The following is a 22,360-nucleotide window of genomic DNA, read 5'->3' as shown; positions in this document are numbered from 1 at the left end:
ATCAAATGTATATTAACTTTCTCAAACATTAATTACTCCGGCTGACAAGTGGGCGATAATCTTCACATCACCGTTGAGATTATTTTTCCTGTCAAACAGTCTCCTCTGCCACGAAAGCCTGCCTTAAACAATAACTCCAATGCAATAATTAACTTTTAATCTCCCAATTATCCGTTCACACGTAATGTTATTCAAATGCTTAATACTCATTGTGATACACTTGGACAGAACTTAACATGACGTACACTCATGTCCAAAGTAATTGTCGCATATCTATAACTGTCTTATTGTAATATTGTAATTTGATAATGATTTTGCAGGGTACTTTTAATGCTGTTACTATGTGTATAATCGAGAAATGTATATTTGTGGTATATTTCATAAGAAAGAATTATAAATACGAAAATTAGAACGAGTAAAACAAAATGTTGCTAAATGCACAAGAAAGTTATATTTTCGTTCTATTGTTCTCATTTACTGCTCTTTTCACATGAAATTTGCCACATACATGTCTTTGTCCATTATACACATACTAACATTATAAGAAATACCGGGCGAATTCGCTCTCAAATTATATTCCTACAAAAACATTTATAGACATGAGAGAATAATTTTGGACATGAGTGTACGTGAAGAATACCAAAAGTTACGTGGTACCAACACCACTGTAGTTTCTTAGAATTAGGAATTACATTTCTGGGCTTTCGGCTTTAAGGTCACTTTAGATCGTCATGTTTGAAGTATGAGTCCCTCTTCGATTACACTGCCCGAGGAAGTGGGAAAGGAAGAAAAATGGCCTGAGACTTTACCATCCCGGCAATTGCCTGGTATGAGTAAGGAAAATCCACGAAAAACTTCACTTAGATGACTCGTCTTTCTGGCCAAGTATCCCCACCAGGAATTAACATAGGTTCGTTCGCACCAAAGGAGTGTCTATTAGCGACTACTCTACGCAGGCCCATAATTATATATTGTGCGCCCTGTGCTCTAAATAATTTGCCGCCTCTCCCCGCGCAAACTTATATCTCAAACATGGAAAAAGTCGTGATTTTGCAAACATACCAGCTGTTGTTGAGTAGGAGTTTAGATATTACAAGTTACAAAACTTACAAATGGCCTAATTCGTCAATGATTATGATGATGTGTCCTGCCCGAAGGTCCCTAAACAAAGTGAACCCATAATAGTTCGCCACTACCTTCCATGGGATGACGACGTACTAAAGACAGGACCTACAGCTTAACTTGGGATCCGAACCACTTGTCCCCCCGTGAATCGAACCCGGGACCCCTTGATACGAAGCAACAAACTTAACCATTCATCCATCGACACATTCAATACTGGCATGTAATTTGTTCATGTAGGTTTTAATTTACCGTCCTGAGAAAATGCATTCTATTAATTCTTAACCAACCGTTATGTCATTTTTATATTTCATAATTTCACTTGAATTATGACTGAATTTCTTAAATATTTACTCTTATCATTGTAATAGTAAAATATGAAATTTAAAAAACTAGGCAGTGTTTTTGACATTGTTTATTTTGAACTTATCACGTTCTCATGTTAGATTACCCGTAAGAATAACATGGGGGCATCTTAAAAATAATCGAAAACGAACATAGTTTTTGGGATCGCTGAGATGAATAGTGACAATTTTAATCCAATTCAACTTTAAGGTCATACTCCACTCCCTAGGAGGGGGCAGGGGAAGGGGCGAGATTTTAAAAGTAATCGAGAATGACTGATATTAGTGTTGAATTCATAGTTTTCGAGATCAGAGTTTAATGGTATCAGTTTTCTTGATGTTCAAGTTCATTCTCACCCCTTGGGATGGGGTGGGAGATGACTAAAAGCAATCAGATATGCTAGCTAGTTAGTAACTAAATGTAATTAGAGCGAATTAAACATATTAACATTTTCTTACGCTTGTGCGGGAGTATGCGGTTTGCTAGTTCTAAATATTACTTTATTGCAGGGTGGAAAAAATGATTAAAAAAAAAACAACACATTTTTGATGATTTTTTTAAAATTTAAATAAAATCTTTTTCCTCGTATAATACAAGTCGCGAACTGAAGAAAAAGCATTACGAATTGGTATTAATGCCAATTGCCATTTAAGTAAAAGTATTGGGGTTGAATTTTGAATTAATCCCCAATCGTTACCCTGTATCAATCCCAAACAATGTTTCTTAATTTTAAATTGTGGCTTTTTTTTGGTAAATTATAGACTTTCAAGCATCATCCTAGGATCATGGTTCATACCTCGTTCTCTTCAGAATAAGCCTTTAAAACGGTAATTCACATTTTCCCTATAATGTCCCTGAAGCGGAAAATTTTGAGAGAAGTCGGAATTTTTTCTGATGTTTTTTTAAATTTTGATCCCCTCTGGACTCCCCTACGTTTACGCACAGATCTCAAAATCAACTGGGAAATACTAGGGAAAATGTGCGTACAAAATTTCAAGCTTCTATCTTGAATAGTAAGGGCGGGAAAAATATTTAACAATGAGCTAAGAACGTCCCCACAATACCCCAGATGACCCGGATGTAATATAAAAATTTCCTCGGACATCCCTATTTATCCTAGAATCATGATTTGTACTCTCTTCAGAATTTTTATTCTCTTCAGAATAAAACAGTTTCAAACGGTAGCATTCAAATGTCTCCATCGTGTAGGCTATCTGGGGCTGGAAAATCACGAAAAAAGGGATTTTCTGTTAAGAAATATCCCCCTTTTTTACTTTTTACCCCTCTGTTTAAAGGCAAAGATCTGAAACAAATCTGAAAAATACTAAGGGGGGCAGTGAATGAGTGTCCAAAATCTCAAACTTCTAGATCAAAAGTAAACCCGCGAAAAATAATATCCCCCAAATACCCCCAGATTCCCGTATAAAACAGGATCTCAGGTAACAGTTTCCTGAGACATCCCTATTTACCCTAAAAGATTATGGTTCGTACATCATTCTCTTCAGAAGAGAACAGCCTTTCAGATGGTATTATTCATATATCTCCATCTTACGCGGAAAAATCGGTAAGAAAACTATTTTTTGTTAAAAATACCTTTTTTTTTTACCCTGTGGATTCCTCTGTTTTCACGCAGAGATCTGAAATCATCTGAAAAATACTAAGGGTGCACTGAACGAGTGTGCAGAATTTCAGTCTTCTGAATGCAAAATGTAGGCCCGCCAAAAAGTAATAATAATAGGCACAACAAAAAATATCTTTTTTTAGATTTATGACGTCATCACATCCTATGGTTCGACGCAGAGAGGCGTGAAAGCACATGTAACGTGCTCTACAATGCCTTCAGTCCTGAAAAAACGAAGTAAAAAGCTTTATTGGTACTTTTTTAGTCGAATAATGAAGATTTTATCCTATCACCTAAAAACAGGTGATAATTGAAAAGGTTAAGCGTTAAGGAAAAAGTACAGCAACGCTTATCAAAGTGACACTTTTTTTTCCACAAAAGTTACTGATATTTGGCAGGGGCACGTTTTTAAGGAAATTGAACTACTTGCGGCACGAAATACATAAATTTTGACTAAAGTTATTAAATTAAAAAAAAAAAAAAAAATTCGGAGAAGGGATAGGACACTTCTAAATACGTCCTATTATCTGGGAACAAATATATAGACGCGCACACAAAAGAATCTTCGTCTTAAATGTCGATGGTGATTTCCCCGTTGGAAATGTTAACGATTTACAATACAAACCCTATGTTACGAAGAGAAGAAAACAGGATTGCCCTGATACCCGTTCAAAACGAGATTTTCCCTGATCATTCTCTGTATGACACTTATTTTTTCACTATGCTACTGTACATTTGAGTCTCACTCTATTATGATTATAATCTTCCGTAATCGAAATAATAGAACAGAAACGGGACTTTGCTTATTTTCACTTTAAATTATTTCGGAATTTGATTTCAATCAACGATTTTTATTTTTAAAAAATCAAGTGATTTAAATCTTGATTTAAATCAGACTGATTTAAATAAATCAATCCACTCTGCTTTATTGTTAATCTTAAAAAATAAAATCCAAAATTTTCCCGCCCCCAAATTCTGCCGCCCTGCGCTCGGCACAGAATAACACTTACCTAAATACGGGCCTGACTCTACGCAAGGCAATTCATTGTAATTTCTAATAGATTTCTAGCAGCGTGACAAAAACCCTGTCTGTTAGCGGAAAGTACACTTCGAACATACTGAAATATTTTGTTAGGTTCTTTTAAATATTTCTTTAAAAAATTAAATGGAGAAGTTATGAACTACGAATTACGTACCTACTGTTCGCTTAACAGTAACACCACAGTAACAATTCCATTTCTTCAGTACAGATTGCTGTTAAGTTTTGTCAATTATAATATTAAGCATACGAGAGCTGCCGGTAAAGTTTGTGTGAACTACTACTAAGGGTGGAGCTAGTGTTCCGATATTATAAAATTTCCAGGAATATATATATATATATATATATACTTTAGTTTGAAGTTGTAGTTGTGTGAAAATTTTGCGAGAGATTGGCATGTTAATATACCGAGATACAGGCATCTTTGAACATTTTTATGAAAGCAGCACATACAATTTTGCATGATCACTTGAACGTACGGCAAGTTTCAAGCCAAGCCCACAAACAGGCTCGTGTCAATTGTGTACTATATCGTTACGGGGGGAGGCGGGGTTGAATCTATTCCTACGAATCCGAAAGTGGAAAAAGTGGACCAAAAGCACATGAAAAAGTGACCAAAATCCCATCATGTCCCTTTTTTCCTCTGTCAATTTCTCATCACCTCTCTGTTTGTTGTTTTGTTTCATCTTTTCTTCTTTATTCTTTGAGCTTCCTCCTTTCTTAGCTTTTCTAAGTATGCTTTGTAGTTACGGTAAGAAGACTTGGCAGATGCAAGAAGCTTCTGAGTAAGTGGAACCACTTCTGGCCTATTTCCGAATTTCTTCATCCCACACATTATATTTAACTGAGTATTGCGAGTTCTCAAAGTCATGAAATTTTCAAATTCATCACCTACTCTTACGAAGAACATAAAAGAAGCATAACACAAGACGACATGATGAATCATACAAACACACACACACACACACACACACACACAACTTTGAGCGGAGCGTTAACTGTTACGAGAGAAAACTAAAAGACTATTATGATAAAAGAAAGAATAGACACAGAAAGGTTCTCAATCCCACCTTGAGAGCTTAAGCATCCACCAACCATCCACTGTGCTTTAGAAAGAATAAAAGTGAAAATAAAACTGACTGTTTCGCATGTGGCAGCAAGTACTGAAGCTTTCAGAAGAGTAATGAGTAACAAGTTTCTGCCTTTTTCCATTTACTTTTATATTATTTTTTTTAGAAAACTGCCAATGCAAAACATAAATTACACGAAAAGGTCACTTTACCTCCCAAAAAAAGTAACTTTTAATGACAAATTTGAAAAAAAGTAACTTATAGTGACCAACTTAAAAAAAAGTAACTTAGTTTAAAAAAAGTAACTGTTTGGGCATTTTAAATAGTGCTCAAAGTTGTTCGTTCGGGAAGTGCTGCCAAGTAAATGATAGCTTGTTTCTTCGTTTATACCGGATATGTGGCAATCATTGTTTTCGAAGATAGAAGGACTCATTGTACTCACCTGATTTATCATCTAATAACTTCTTTCCATTCCCACACATGAAAAGTAAGATACTTGGTGAGCAATTTGTGTCGCCTGAAGCAACTGTTAATACATTCCGAATATTTCTGAGGTAGCAGCTTCAAGGATGGATAAAATTCTTTCGGAATTGGTTTGAGAGTGTGCAAAAGTAAGCAATTTTCAGAATGTTACTTTGTTTTTATATTGATTGTAGAAGCTTTTCCAGCAACCCTTGTACCACGACTTACGCAAAGGAGCTTGTAAAAACACAGATAACATTGGTTTTGAAATTAAAACTGTGCTACTTGTGAAACTGAAAACTGTTAAGCTGGGTTGACACTTTACAAGAATCTTGTAGCTCTCATAAAAAAAAAAATCTTGCAACCCTTCCATATTTCTCCACGTAAACAGTCTTGACATTGACATGCAACAATTTTTCACCTTACAAGGAGTCAAACCATGTGCAATATTCTGGATTGTCTTGCTTGCTATCTGCTATCGCGCTCCCACTGACAAAAATCCAGTTTCGTAGTTTCCGAAACGACGGATTCTTTTGGATAGGGAGGGGAAGCGTGCCAAAATACACGTTTTCAATGAGGTTCACTATTTGTCCACTAGAATGCAGTGCTGCATGGGCGGATATCATGCTCGATTTTAAAAAGTTGTAATGTGTAAACAGTAAATAGAAAGATCGGGTTACAAGATTTGTTAATGACAAGTACAAGATTCTTGTCGAGTGACAACCCAGCTTGAGTTCTCCTATAGCTGTTTTTTACTTCCAGTCGTCTCCGTTAGTTTCGTGGCTAGCATGTTTGCCTTTGATGCACGTGGTCCCGTGTTCGATTTCAGGTAGGAGTACAAATAAAATATGTAATTGATCTCCTCGTCATAATGTTTTATACAGCCTGACACACTTAATTACACGGAACTAAGTTATTTCAAACACTCTCGTCAATATCAAGTTGAAAACTACATTTCTCCGCTCAACCAAATCAAGCATTCACATCATCATCTACCTTGTTCACAACTTGTTCAACATTTCTTGTGAGTAAATTCTCATTCTCTCAAATTTATCTCCAAGTTTATCAGTACATACCTTTCCTCCTTGCACAGTCCTGACAGCAAAACAAAACAATGTGGACTGTTCAGCATTTCCTTCCATCTTAAATTGGGCAAAAGATGCTGCATGACCCTCAATTGGTTGACTACACTTTCTCTCTACTGAATACAGCTGCATGGCTCCAACAACACGGTTTTGCTGTGAAAATAAAAGTATAAAAACAATGCGCTACTATCGGTTTTATCCTAACAATAAAAACTAAAATTTTCTCTAACTAGAAGTGCAGCAGTAAAAGACTAGTTCTCCATCTTCTTTAAACCTTTATTACTATTCTATGCACTGAAGCACACTATCTCCTACTGCGACAGAGCTTTTCATTCTGCGATTTACATTAAGGACATTTAATTAATTAATACGTAAGTAAATAAAATCTTCTACAATAGTATTAGATTCAACGGAAGGAGAAATGTCCAAAGATCAGACATACACCAATCGACAGATCTCACTGTGTAGAATAGCAGACCACCTGTATGGTGTAAACTTTCACTGTATTGTACTTTAATAAAATTCTATTAATTGAGCAAAACTGGAATAACTTTTATGTAAGTGAAGAGGAAGAGTTGAAGGTACTATGAAAGTCTTTGCTGAAGATTTTTCAGAGTTACAACACACATCTTTACGAAATTGAAGACGGTATGAAACGTTACCGTCAACCTTCGCTAAGACGGAAGTGAAGATACTGAGTGAACAATGCAAGTGAAATTTTGAATCAAAACCAAATAGGAATCGGAATTTCACAAATATGACGTCATGTCGTGAGAAACGGACGACAAAGGGCAGATAAAAACCAATTAAGCAGAAAAGGAAGTTAGAACTACAATTCAAGTTTGAATGAGTTCAAAATCAACTCCAAGGAATATTAGGAACAGATTGTAAATGATCTGATTTTGAAAGGGGTCTTAACTCGAGAAATCTAAGAAAGTCCTGTTTCTGAAGAAGTTTTTGAGAGACCAAAGAAAAGAGATTACTGAGCATCAGTATTGTTTACAGAGAAACTACTAAAAGCACAGAGGTAGAGAAGCAGAATAGTTATTTATATTTCACAGTACAGGGAGTCTATGGAGTCCTGCAGGAAAGTAAAACTCTAACTTGGAAACTACGTAATGTATTAAATACTTTTTGCTGTACTTACACAAAGGTTCAAAGTTTTGTTTCATCTAGTTAAGGTTCATCGCCAAACCTCCAATTGCGCACCATTCACGTCCAAACACTCTTGCAATCTTTTTTGGGGGGGAAATCAAGAATTGCGTGTTGGCGGTGCTCGTCTGGAATGTTCAAAATCACATCAGCTATTTTGTTCTTGAGATCGTGCAGATTAGCTGGCTTCTGCGAATACACCTTAGTGTTCACGTGTCCCCACAGCCAGTAATCACAAGGTAACAGATCTGGTGATCTTGCAGGCCAAGGCGTGGGTCCTTTTCGGCCAATACATCTCTCCTTAAATTCTTCGTTAAGAAATTGTCGAACTTGAAGGGCATAGTGCGACGGTGCCCCATACTGTTGCATGTGGACCTTATTAAGGATTCCTAACCTAGTAAGTTCTGGCGAAAGGAATGTCTGTAACATGTTCAGATAATTGTTACCATTTACCGTCTCTTCCTCGAAGAAAAAAAGGCCGATAACGTGGTCCATTGAAACAGCATACACATTGACTTTGGGACTACCCCGCTTGTGCTCCTCGAATTCACGTGGATTTTCCATCCCCCAAAATTTGGCAGTTGTGCCTGTTCCCTTTTCCCGACACATGAAATATGGCTTCATCTGAAAACAGAAATCGAGACAGAAGGTCACCATCTTGAAAGCGGGTAAGCATTGACTCACAGAATTCCATTCTCATGTCACAGTCTTCCTTTATCAGCTCGTGCACAACTTTTAACTTAGGGCCGGACCTTAAAATTCTTGCGTAAGATCTTGTGTAACGTTGACTTCGGTATTCCCAGTTCCAATGACCTACGTTTAAGCGACTTCATTGGACTCCTGGCTACGCTGTCCTGCAACGTGTGAATCACATCGTCACTCGTACCTGGCCTTCCACTGCGCGGTAAATCTGACACTTTTCCCGTTTCTTTGAACTTCTAGTATCACCTCTTTATACTTGTTTCTGCTCGGGATGTTTTCCCACACGTTGTTTGGAACTTTCTCCGTACTGAAACGCAAGATTTTAATTCCGCAAATTACAAAACACATTGTGCCTTTAATAGACGCCATCTTAAGTCACGTGATTACCAGCGCAAACGTCATCAAGCATTGTGACCAGAACAAAACTTTAAACTCCCCTTTTTCCAACCCCAAAAATGTATACACTTAAACTTAACGGTTTCCAAGTTACAGAGTTTTACTTTCCTGTAGGACTTTATGGACTCCCTGTATAGAAAGGAAACATCAAATACATAGATGATCAGAAAAACTGAACTGAATTTTATTTGCACAATAGGGGTAATTTACGGCAAAAGCTTAGGAAGAAGTATACCAAGATATACCACCACAATCATCTACAGTTTAAGGATGCACACTTGAGTCAAACCTTGCAGGTACGAAATGCTGATACCAGTATGCGACAAAACAGAGGTTTCTGACAATACCAGCTATTATTGCTAGTGCGGGACTCCCAGACAGTCATTACAGAAAATTAATTGACAGAAGAAAGAAGGGAATGAAAGAAGGATCAAGGAACGTTTACTGCGAGATCAGAAATTAAAAAACTGATGTGTTGTACAATTTAAATATTCGTTATAAATGTAGTAATTAAACATTAAAAATGATTTAAAATAATAGTAAGTTCGGAGAACTGTTGCGGATTAATTTAATGGTGGAAAATATTGAAAAACGAAATTAAATCTTTAAGTTTTACGTCCCACGGTTATGCCGGTTAGGCTAAAGGAGACTGTGATGATGAGAGGTGAGTGAAATGGCGGAATGAAGAAAGTGGGAAGAAACGGGAGAACACCGAGAAAACCCACGAGCACGGTGTTTGTCCACCACAAAGTTCACTTGGCGGGGGCTGGAATCGAACCCAGGACCCCAAGCACAGGAGGTGAACGCTCTACCACTGAGCCCTCGCGCCCCCGTGGAAAAGATTGAATCACAGCTTTTGAGCTGTTACTTCAAAATTGCAATTTAAAAACTACTGTCTCATAAAAGAAAAACTAATAAGTACTTCAAAACCTTGGAGGATTAGAAAAAAAAATTCTTCAATTTAGACAAGAAGTTGGACAACTATGGTTTATAATATTCAGATAATGAAAGAACTGATAAGAAGTCAACTGAGTTGTGTTCTGTGTTCATACACTACGAAAAAAACTAATTTGTTAAGAATACCTGAACGAGAAGGCAATAATCAATTAGTAGTATCCGTAAACAAGCTGAATATAATATACAACTCTACAAATGCGGTAAAAAAAATCAACGTATAGGCAGACAGGATGATGATATTCCTTCCAAGCTTTTTATAAATATATTTGGGTGAGAGTTTCTATTCCTTGACTAAAAGAACAAATGGGTAAGTATAAACTTATCTCAATCTACTGATGACAATTTTATTCCCAAACACCGCAAAGCAACAATATAGAGAAGGGTTCTATTTGAAAAGAAAGGAAAAATGAATATAGAAATTAGGAAAGTAATGTTAAACTTTACAAGAAATTCAGGAATTGAAGTTGAAAACACGGAATTAGAAGCGAATATCTATGTGTAAGAAGATTTCTATGGATGGTAGCATTAAAGAAATTAACAGCCGTATTGAGCTATGACGGACTGAATTCGGAAGGTACAGCTTCATATTAAAGAGCAAAATATCCATATATCTGAAGCGAAATTTCCAATGAATGTACTCTACATCTTATGATATATGGGGCAGAGACAAATCAACTGCAAACTATACACCGATGAACTAAGGAATATATACTAAGTATCATCAGCAAAGAATTTCCATGAATCAGGAACAGGAATAAAATACTATCGTGAAAACTTAGGTAATAATGCAGCAGTGGGATGAGGTTCTTGAAAAAACCGAACAAAAGTACAAAAACTAGATATCAAGTCACATGAATAGACTCAGGAAACAACATATAACACGGTGGTGGAACGAAATCGAGCACCCTTGAATAACGTAGAAACGAACTGCCCAAGATAGAGGACTATGAAAAGGACGCTATAGATTGTTGCCCATCATATTTCGGTGCGATTTGTTGTTTTACCTTTGAAAGCTGATAACGTCAAAGTTAACAAATGAAAATTTATATTTCACAATCATGCCATGTATACTAATGTGCCTCCAATAGAAATAAACTTCGAATAGACATAGAAACAAATATTTCTATGTATTCAGAAGTCCCATCAACAAGTCCAACACAGAGCAAAATATCTCATCGAATCCCTACAAGTCGTATTAGCCTATAATGTTCTATAAACTCACCTGTGCTGATATACCGATAAGCAGCAACCACGTTTGTTTGGGATCCGTTCGATAATTTATTATCTGACATCCGTTCAAGCTGGAATGACGATCAAACATCTTCTGAGGAATTGAGTCTCCTACAAAAGAAAATTAATGAAAGGTAAATGAAGTACCAGACTGGATCTAAGGGTTATGCTGAATACATTTTCTCCTTAGGAAAGTTACATGCGAGTTCCGAAGTAGACATGCGTAACTTCAGTATGACAAAGGTTATTAAAATATTTTTGCATCTTCATATCTTAGCGAAATAATGCTACCTTTTATGACCACGATGAAACTAGTTCACAATTCCGCACAGCCATTCTAACGTCTCACTACAGATAATCTAAACTAGTTGAAGATTTAGTATAATAACTCTGTCATATTAAGCGGGACAAAAGTGAACACTGGGTACGCTACTACCAGATTATGATCATATAATCACATTATTCTCATACATAACACCTAGATTACAACGTGTATAAGCCTAGAAATCTGAAGCAGCATTCAACATGACTGAGTGTAAGTTTTATTTTGCTCAGTATACTGCAGTAGATCTTAGTTCCTTTACTTGCATAATTTCTATGCCTTCCCTAGTTATCTCATGTGTATCGAAATTTAGCTGTAAATCATATATATATATATATATATATATATATATATATATATATATATATAAGACCCTTCAAAAGTAATCCAAAGAGAATGTGATTTCAAAGTCAAGGAGGAATAATAACTTCTGCCGTGCACTGTAAAAAAAAAATCACGATCCTTTTTTCAGAAAGTATTCACTCTTTAGGAGTGACACTTTTGAAGTTCACTGAGCATCTGAAATTTACCTTGACATGTTTTGTTCAGCCGTCGTAACATGTAATCTTAAGTATCATAAAAGCTTCAGAGTTCGAAAGAATGTTATTCTTTAAGAGTAAATTCGGATGAAATTAAACATTACAAATCATTCTACGTTGAACTTTGTACATTTTACAGGCATACAAGAGAAATTCTGGAATTTCAGAGTATTTGTGATTTATTGTAAGCAAGATGTTAGGTACAAGATTTCTGGCCTTTCGGCATCTGTGGCCATGTTAGTTTGTTATGTATGAGGGATGACGCCCTTCAGCCCTCAATTGTGAAATTAAAAGGAATGGGAAAGGAAGGAAGCGGCCCGCAACTATTATGTTAGGAATCTTGTTCTAAGTTTAGTTTATTTTCGTTGGACTTTTTTTTTTCTATGTTGCTTACAAATCGATCGTAAATTGTTTATTTTTATTGTTTTGTACAAAGTTACTTTCGAGAGACCAAGAAAAAAATAAAACAGGACATACCTTCCATACTCCAATGATACACTGAAGTTTCTGTCACAAGCGCAAGTGTATTCAGAGATATCCATTTCCAGAATATAACGTCTTCTGTCATTGTATGAGCTTTCATTTTGCTCTTCATTTCTATGTTAAATATCTGCAATGTTTTTTGAGCTAGAAATAGAATATTTTAAAAAAAATTACTAACATTTATATTACTACTTTTAAATAATTCGTCATAGTATTAACCCATATACACAAACACTGTCTTAAAGACTTGACTCCTCCTTTACCCGTTTATAAGAGGGTCATTCCAGAAATACTGCACAGTAGTTTTTATTTATTTACACGTTTAATTTTTTTCATACTATCTATCTTTAGAAACCCTCAATGTAGTCCCTGTGTTTCTCAATAACAGAGTCCCAACGTTTGGTAAGCTCCAGTTTTCTCACTCATTTTTTCTCAGTTGTCGAATGGCTCGGGCAACGACGAAAGAAACTTCTTCTAGAGGTAGAAAAACTATGTCCTAAAGTATAGGTTGCAGGTTGCAGTCCTCTTGGGAATAGGTACTCTTGTTCGGACTATAGGGAGCATAAGTAATAACGTTCACGTAGTTTTTCCACTTACATCACAAGTGCTTTCGTAGAGAATGAGTGGCCCTACCTCGAGCAACCGAGGTCGGGTTTTGTGCATTTCTTCTGCACAGTTTTGCAAGTCATGATAATGTGACATTTCTTTCACATAGAACTCTCATGATGATTTTTTGGTGATCATAACAAAAATCATCATTCGTCTGATCTTCAAGCGCATCGAAATTGTCTTGGTCGTGAGGAAGATAAGGCTCTCCACTCGTTGGACAGATTTTGACTTCGGCTCGATCACTACGAAAATGAGTAGCCGAACGAGAGTACTACAGTCCACTGTCGAATCTCCACAAACTTTAAGTAGAGAACTGTGGATTTCCGTAGGCACCTAAAGTCAATCTCGATGTGCGACCTCTGATCTTCAACATACGCAGAGCATGAAACACTTGCAGCCTCCACTCGTAACACTTATCACAGCCAAGATGTTTACACTACAGTGCTTACATCTCATTAATTGAAGTTCAAATGACGCAAGGTTTACTGCAACTGCATCATTCACTACACAATACTGCCAATCTGTGCATTATTAATGAAATGACCCTCGTATTGGTATGACTGGTACATGCAAACCAGTCTTTTAATCAAGTAACGAACTCTTAGGTTTTCGGTAACTAATACATGCTCCACAATGTTCATATGCGACCTTTCAAGTCTAGAAGATCATGAGTATTTATAGTCATGCTTACGACAATTGCACCCTATATTAAATTGAAAACCTTCTAACTGGAGGTACAATATTTCAATACTTAAGCTTGAAAAGTACATAAAGAGATTAAGAGAATTCTTGGATTCAATTTGAACTGTGGGCAGGACAACAGTTTATAAACTAAAGTGGCCAAGTTTCCCTTGACACAACTGTACATTACTCAGACAAATAAAAACTGTAGGGCGATTATGTTCTAGAGTAGTCCAGAGCAGCTCAAAAATGTATTAAAATATTGTGCCATATGAATAGATTGCATGGATCGAAAGAAACTTCTATTATAGGAATACCGATGGTCTCTTTCCTTTATTCCTCATACATTTTTTTCGAGTTTAAGAAGTAAATTAGTTTTCAAACCTATCAACGAAAGGCAAAGGAGTTAAATCGCTTTCAAATAAACCGACAACTCCATCATAACATCATGACTAACATTCCTTAATCTGTGGCACGTCAGCACGCAGTTAACTTACTTTTTAACAAATGAGAGTTTCGAAATTTTTATACCTTATTTTTCATTGATTTAACTACTTATCTTGATATGCTCTTGTAACTTTTAAACTAACGGACAAAAAATTGGTATTCTGTACCACACAAATATCAGCAGGCAGTGTTCGGCATACCACAGGTAAGCCAACGAAATTTATTTCTTAGAATAGCACTACGTGAGATTATTACACATTTCAAATTTACATGTAAAATGAAAACATACAACATCACACTTGTTATTCAGTGTTACAATTTGAATTGAATTTAGTGTCCTTTTCAACAGCGAAGCTATGTGAGACGCGGATCTACTGCTTGACATGGGATACGAACACAAGAGCTCCATCCAGGCAACAAAACCGGATCTTTCACTTCAGTGTTGCAAACTAAGGACACTACAGTGTAACGAACATCCGAGGTTTGGTAGACTTTACAGCAGTAATAACGCAAATGAAAGACGAGGCAGTTCATATCCGAAATACTTGAGTGTCTAATACAACGATCATGATGTGACAAGATTTCGAGTGAGTAGAACCAAGTTACAAGGGACAAAATTTAATTTGCTTCAAAAGCCTTTAATTCGAAAAACTGCTTAGCTTGGCTAAGTACCTTATCCAACTGCATAGATGGTTTCCAATAGATGTAAATATGACAATGCCGTTTACAGCAATTTTGTATCTCAAATCGTTCTAGAGATATGGAAAAACTGTTTCAACACTGCTTAAAATTACGTTATTCTTAGAATGTCTTGTAATTACACCCAGCAAAAGTTACTGTTGTAATGTTTCAGCAACAAAAGAAATTTTAAAAAATTGTTTCAAAAAATTCTCAAACAAATTTAAGCAATATATCAAATTTTGCCATTTTTTCGTATCTCCCGGATGGCTTGAAATATTAAATTCCTGTAAATGGCTTATGATCTTTATGTCTATTGAAAACCATGTACGTAATTGAATTTTGATACGTACCACAACGCCTTTTCAAAATAAATTTGAAAAAAGTCCAATTTTCATGTTTTTAACACTGCTTCTATCTGTTCGAAATACGTCATACGTTGACTGCAGTATTAGACAATACGTAGCTTGGATGTGCATTACCCTGTCCGTCTCACTTAACGTTATTATTGTTACAGAACCTCCCTGGTTGCTTTTCGATGTTTGTGATACTGTAGTATCCTTAGTTTTGATGAACAGTAGTATCAGCATTTCCCAAACAATGTCCCCTTGGCGGGTTGCATGGTACAAAATTTATATATCAAATGGTCTACCCTATATATACACACGCAATTAATAATACACACTATTACGAATTAATTTAATTATTTTCGAACTAGAAAGTAACACTACTGAGAATTTCCTTAAAAACAGTAGGTTACAAAATATTTATGCTTAACTTTAAAATATATTTCGACATGAAAATTGTATTTTCAGTTATAATTAATAATATCGTGTACTTCTGAATGACGCAATTTCAGAGCCCGACAATATGAGATAGTCTTTCTTTCACGACTTATTATGTGTTTTCTTACTGAATAAAATCACTATCTTCTCAATGTATTTTTATGTAACCCTTTGATAAAAATAGGGGAGTCTTCTCGGATTTGAAAACATACGTTATGTTACTACTCAAATTTATACATAAACATTCAATCAACCAAACTTTTATAACCTGAAAATCTAGATCACAAGGCTAATTTGAACGAACACTAGTTTCACATAATAAATTAAACTGATTATTAGTTTTTATAAATTGCTAAGACGTAAATCACATGCACAGAGAGCTACATGAGCAGTTTTATTGCTTACTAGCTAAAACACAAATCCACAATGCTGATTTCCCTATGGAACTGAACTACACTAATTTCTCTTGCTGTCATAAAACAATTATTTCTAAAATCATGTGACTACAAACAGTAAATCTACTCCAATTCTAACATCAAGGCAAATTGTTCCACACTTTGAAAGTAATTCCTATTTTACCTCTACAACCGAAAATAGAAAGCACTCCATTAAAAAACGATGGTCTGCAACACTAATTTAAACGAAGTTAAAACGTCCTAAAGCAATCCTGATCTAATGCAACACAATGTAATCAACTTTTTGAACAATCTTTTTCAACTAAATTCTAAGCATCATGCTTTGAGAAAATAAACTAAAAGCATTTCCTGCAGTTGTATCTGATTAAAGACTTACATAAAATTAAAACTAAAATAAAAAGAAAATTTCCCCACCCTCAACCCCAGCCTTGCCTTTTAAGGCAATAACTTTACTGGCTGGATTCATGATCGCCGAGTCTGCTGATATTGGTCTTCGAATCGGATTGGTTGGATCATTCATATCGATGATGACAACTTGCGCAGCCTCTCCTACCTTCTCCCTTACGCAAATAAATTTATCCGATTCCATCGTAAGGGTGTTGAAACTAACACTGGTTTGATTTATCCCAATGTTAGTGAGCTGTAAAGAGAAGAAAAACAAAATATAGGTATTTAAAGTATGTGATAGACTAAAATACTGTTGGTATAAGAAGAATAAAAATTTAACTATTCTCTTAATCCTAGCGATACCAATTTTTAAATTTGTACATTCACTAGTGGAATATGCCAAATAATATCTGTAATCTCCAAAACTTAACAATAGGGCAAATCAAAACATGACTAATGAGCAGTGCTTAAAAAAACGGAGTGAGGTGCCATAATATAAATCCAAGTTGATACATAGGTTTACATACAGAGTGCCCCAAAAGTAGGTATACACCCCTGCATTGATCAAGTATAACATTCTAATTTAGGTGCATTCCATTTCAACTCAGGCAAAAAAATATAAAATTGTACCATCACCATCTCAGATATTGTTGAAACTTTTTTTATAGCAACTAGACATGTTTTTAAGAGACCCATATTTTTTTGTTTTGTCGAAAAAAATTTTCCCGCCAAGTAATGGGCCATCAAAGACGGCGAGTACAATTTATGAATTGTAGAAGACATGAAAAATGGTCAACTTCGGAGCCTCACCATTCGCCTATGGAGACAGGTAGAGTTATAATTCTTGTTGTGGTATGTACATAGGGATATAAATAAACTATATTTTATTATAGTTTGGTTTGCGCATGCGTATCTTTTTGTACATAAATTAACAAATGAACGTCAATTTATCTGAAAAGTCGAAGTTTGCAAATTTTTTTCGAGCACTTCCGGTTCGAATTTTAAAATTCTGTTTTCGCGGTTGGTAAGACCTAGCTATCCGCTTTCCGAAAAAAATTTTGTATCGCTTCTGTGTGCAACCGTTTTGTCGCAAAAAATTCGAGAAATTGTAAAATTTTCAAAAATCGCCATTTTTGGGCGCCATTTTCTCGAAAACACCATTTTTTAAAATTCTGAAATTTTGTCAGATGGTTCAACTTTACATGAGTAATAAACACACCAAATACCATTCTCGACCAATGCTTCATGAATTAACTGCAGCCTTTTAAAGTTAGCGAAGTTTCGTTAACTTTGATGTCACAGTTAGCAACACTGGGAACAATAAAAGTGCAATGATTTGATGATGTTTGTGGTTCACATTCATTAAATGAAGAATAAAAGGTTTTCTTGACTGTTTTGTTCATTATTTTGATCAAGAAGGCTCTCTGAAATAGTAAAATAAGCCTCCCCCTACTTCTCCGTTTTCTTAAACCGAAATAATCTGAGGTGGAAATTACGATTACGAAACGCACAAATTTCAAGTTCACTTACTTAAAATGGTCTTCGGAAACAAAATTTCACTTATTTTTTTTATTTTTTACGTGGACCAATCATTTGCTTGGTTGGTGTCTTCTTCGCTAATAGCATGTAACCGTGAAGGTGCTCCAATAGGTGTTGGCTCACTCACAATTCGTCCAGGAGTGGATCTAGGGGGATGAAACTTTTTTATTTATATAAATAAAACCGATCTCAGAGTTTGGAGCTCTTAAAAGTAGCTCTAAGTAGCAGTATTATCCCCCCCCCCTTCCAGAAGTCCGTGCTGGATCCGCCCCTGCGTAGTACATTGTCGATAGTCACAAATGCTGAAGGTCCATGTGGAAGCATAACAGCACTTCAACTTCACGTAATTCATGATTTATTCATAATATTTCTGCTACGCACCACTGGTTATCATACATATATGTATGTAACAAAAGTTCCTTTTTGCAGATTTCTTAAATCTACACTTTGAATTGCAGAAGTTCGATTTTGGAGGAAGCATGAAGTTAGTTCATGGTGACCCGTTACTGCCATAAAAACTTCGCCATTTTCCGAAAGCCAAAAATGACTTCGTTGAATACCAGTTACCGGTCGCATACTTTCCCTTTTTTTCTTCCGGAAGTCGTCGAATTCAGTTCCAGGCAACAGAACGAGAGTAATACCCGGAGTTTGTACTTGCACTATACTCACGAATTCTTCTGCGGTTTTAGTGCGGGCGCGGTGGCTCAGTGGTAGAGCATTCACCTCCGGTGCTTGGGGTCCCTGGTGCGATCCCAGATCGCGCCGTGTGGGATTTGTGGTGGACAAACACTGTGCTCGTGGGTTTTCTCAGGGTAATCCCGTTTCCTCCCACTTTCTGCATTTCATTCATTTCTCATAATTACCGTCTCCTTTAGCCTAACCGGGATAAGCGTCGGACGTAAAACTTAAAGATTTCATTTCATTTTTTTTCTTCTGCGGTTTTAACACTGTGTATCTGTATTTGCCTAAGGTTATGCCGCGTTGCCACATTCTTTACACCTCCCCCCCCCTCAATAACGTCGCAGATACCCTTGCATGGCCGGTTTCACTGCAAAACCACTGCTTTATCGGACCTGTCTGCATCTCGAACATCTGAAAGCGATTTTTAAAGTGAGATGCAGCACCATCAGAAATCACTGACACGGTTTGGGAAATTGTAGACACTTATTTTCTCGTATTCAAACTTTTTTCTATAAAATATAGTTTCGCTTTTCTTCGAGTATTTTTAGAATCTTGCCTATGGCTATGAGTACATGAGCCGAATCGTGTGTTTTATCGTCGTTTATTACAACAAAACTGTCAGTTGATTCATATTCCGGTGATAATTCTGAATTTCACTTTGCAGAATAACAGTCCAGTTTTCAGCGAAGTCCATATGAAGTAAAATAGAATTTGTATCTTGAAATTTTATACGGTGCTTTCTGGTAGCAATTAATTCTCTTTGGATTTTCTTGATGTAGTCATGAATTACAGTTAAACCAGCAATGTACGATACGAAAACAGAAAGTGGCACAGTTTTTTTAACGAGATTATTGTTTTCCCATATGGCATACCTAACACTTTCATTTTAATCAGGATCAATAATTAAAGACTCTACACTTATTCCTTCCACTCCAGGACATTCACCACATTCTTGAAGAAGACAGTTGTCATTTTCTACGGATCATACTACTACTAAAGAAAATAGGTCACTCATGACAGCTTCAATACAGGCTGCACCTTTGATTTGTAGCAACGCAGTAGCAGGTAACTTAAAATTTGCACAATACTCACACACACATACACACTTCCCTCGCAGGTTGCGAACTGACCCACTTTAGTCGAATACTGTAAAATTCCGAGTGACCCATTCTTATGTTGGGATTGTTCTGTTTAAAAAGTCAGTAAGTTTCTTTGGAACGCGTAAGAAAACGTTTCGATTTTTAAACTTTTTGTCCTTTTTCGATCACTAATGACACCACACTTAATTGAGACTTTATTTGGAGCATTCCAAATCATCACTGAGGTAATAGTTCAGGCTTTGTGTAGATCTACAGAATTTATTGGATGGCCATTTCAAGTAAACTTAAAATTTATGTGTTTCGTAATCGTAATTTCCACCTCAGATTATTTCGGTTTAAGAAAACGGAGGAGTAGGGAGAGGCTTATTTTACTATTTCAGAGAGCCTTCTTGATCAAAATAATGAACAAAACAGTCAAGAAAACCTTTTATTCTTCATTTAATGAATGTGAACCACAAACATCATCAAATCATTGCACTTTTATTGTTCCCAGTGTTGCCAACTGTGACATCAAAGTTAACGAAACTTCGCTAACTTTAAAAGGCTGCAGTTAATTCATGAAGCATTGGTCGAGAATGGTATTTGGTGTGTTTATTACTCATGTAAAGTTGAACCATCTGACAAAATTTCAGAATTTTAAAAAATGGTGTTTTCGAGAAAATGGCGCCCAAAAATGGCGATTTTTGAAAATTTTACAATTTCTCGAATTTTTTGCGACAAAACGGTTGCACACAGAAGCGATACAAAATTTTTTTCGGAAAGCGGATAGCTAGGTCTTACCAACCGCGAAAACAGAATTTTAAAATTCGAACCGGAAGTGCTCGAAAAAAATTCGCAAACTTCGACTTTTCAGATAAATTGACGTTCATTTGTTAATTTATGTACAAAAAGATACGCATGCGCAAACCAAACTATAATAAAATATAGTTTATTTATATCCCTATGTACATACCACAACAAGAATTATAACTCTACCTGTCTCCATAGGCGAATGGTGAGGCTCCGAAGTTGACCATTTTTCATGTCTTCTACAATTCATAAATTGTACTCGCCGTCTTTGATGGCCCATTACTTGGCGGGAAAATTTTTTTCGACAAAACAAAAAAATATGGGTCTCTTAAAAACATGTCTAGTTGCTATAAAAAAAGTTTCAACAATATCTGAGATGGTGATGGTACATGCTCTGCCTGAATTGAAATGGAAGGCACCTTTATGGGTTTGAATGCTTCGGCTGTTCCGAGCATAAGGTATAAGAAAACAGGCATTAAGAACAAATAATAATATTAATAATAATAATATCTGATGGCCAACAAAAATTATATAAAATGCAATGAGCAGATCAGTACGGTACTGTATACCAACTTTTAGGTCGCCCTGTATTTTGACCTTATATTAGCTAGACACCAGACTTATTTCCAGCCACCATAGCAACCCGGTGCCAGGAATTTTTCGATCTCGGCTAATTAGGATTTTGTTCTTTCAAACCATGCTTATTAGTTATCTTTTGTATCTTGACATTCAGTGCAAAACTGATAAATTGAAAATTAACAACTTTTTAGATTTGAGGTTACATGAGAAGCGTCCTGCTGAAACCAGGCTAGGGATCATTGCTCAGCTTGATCCGAGAAAATCACTTCCGCCCCGGATCGAACCTCTCCCCACATGCACAGAAGCAGCTTTGAGTGAAATCGAAGACTGCCAAACAATTTCATCGTATAAAACAGTATTGTATTTTTACGCTCAAAAATAGTATTAACATTTTTAACTATTCGAATATCGCGAACATTATTAGTTTTTTAATGATATAAGGAAAAAGCTCATGAGCACTTTCTTAGTAATATATATATTTACATATTTACATTTCCAGCACAAGTTAATTGACACGACAGAAAAAAAAAAGGCTTACATCACTCTTGCTTAATCATATCGTTAACAAACCATTGGAAACTTGCCAAAGCTTGGAACTCAAGTGGGCGTTCCTGCCACTATCTTCACTACTACAGACAACAGCACAACCTCTCCAATATTACATATGTACAGTGGACTAAAAAACTGCATACCCTACAATAAAGTGCCTTAGGAATAGTGAGAAATTTAGAAGAATGAGGATCAGATATTGAATTCTCACAAATCTTGAACGTAACTTCTAATGCACATACAAAACTAATGCTTTGTTTGAACCTATATTACATTCAAATATTTTAGGATCAAGGCTGTATATAGAATGTGGGTCTACTGAATCACGTGGCATAAGAATATATGGTTCAATCAAGAATTGAGCAGAGACTACCAGCATCATATATAGTAAACTCACCATTCAGCCATGAAGATGATCTGGTTGGAATTGGATTTTGAGTTTAGCGTCCCTTTTAACAGCGAAGCTATATGAGACGTGGACCTACAGCTTAATGTGGAATCCGAATCACATACCCCCCCCCCCCTGGTCTAGTGGTCCCGTTTGCCAGTGCGACAGCACAAATCACACAATTATTCGCCTTCCTCAATCAGCTAC

General features: G+C 36.1%; 1 protein-coding gene across 1 annotated transcript in view; it reads right to left on the bottom strand.

The window, feature by feature from the left end:
• Chc (clathrin heavy chain) overlaps window positions 1–22,360 on the bottom strand; it is a 99,723-nt gene that overhangs the window by 60,511 nt on the left and 16,852 nt on the right. Inside the window, exons 2-5 of the mRNA XM_081768610.1 lie at window positions 16,556–16,781; window positions 12,520–12,669; window positions 11,174–11,292; window positions 6,736–6,897 (exon numbers count right to left, since the gene is read on the bottom strand). Coding sequence (XP_081624736.1) covers window positions 6,736–6,897; window positions 11,174–11,292; window positions 12,520–12,669; window positions 16,556–16,781 — 657 coding nt within the window. The remainder of the gene's footprint in view (window positions 1–6,735; window positions 6,898–11,173; window positions 11,293–12,519; window positions 12,670–16,555; window positions 16,782–22,360) is intronic.

This window comes from Thermobia domestica, chromosome 8 (assembly GCF_964235325.1).
Source record: "Thermobia domestica chromosome 8, izTheDome1.hap1.1, whole genome shotgun sequence".
NCBI classification, from domain to species: domain Eukaryota; kingdom Metazoa; phylum Arthropoda; class Insecta; order Zygentoma; family Lepismatidae; genus Thermobia; species Thermobia domestica.
The sequence above is the reverse complement of the archived record's forward strand: the minus strand, read 5'-3'. Positions and strand labels throughout refer to the sequence as shown.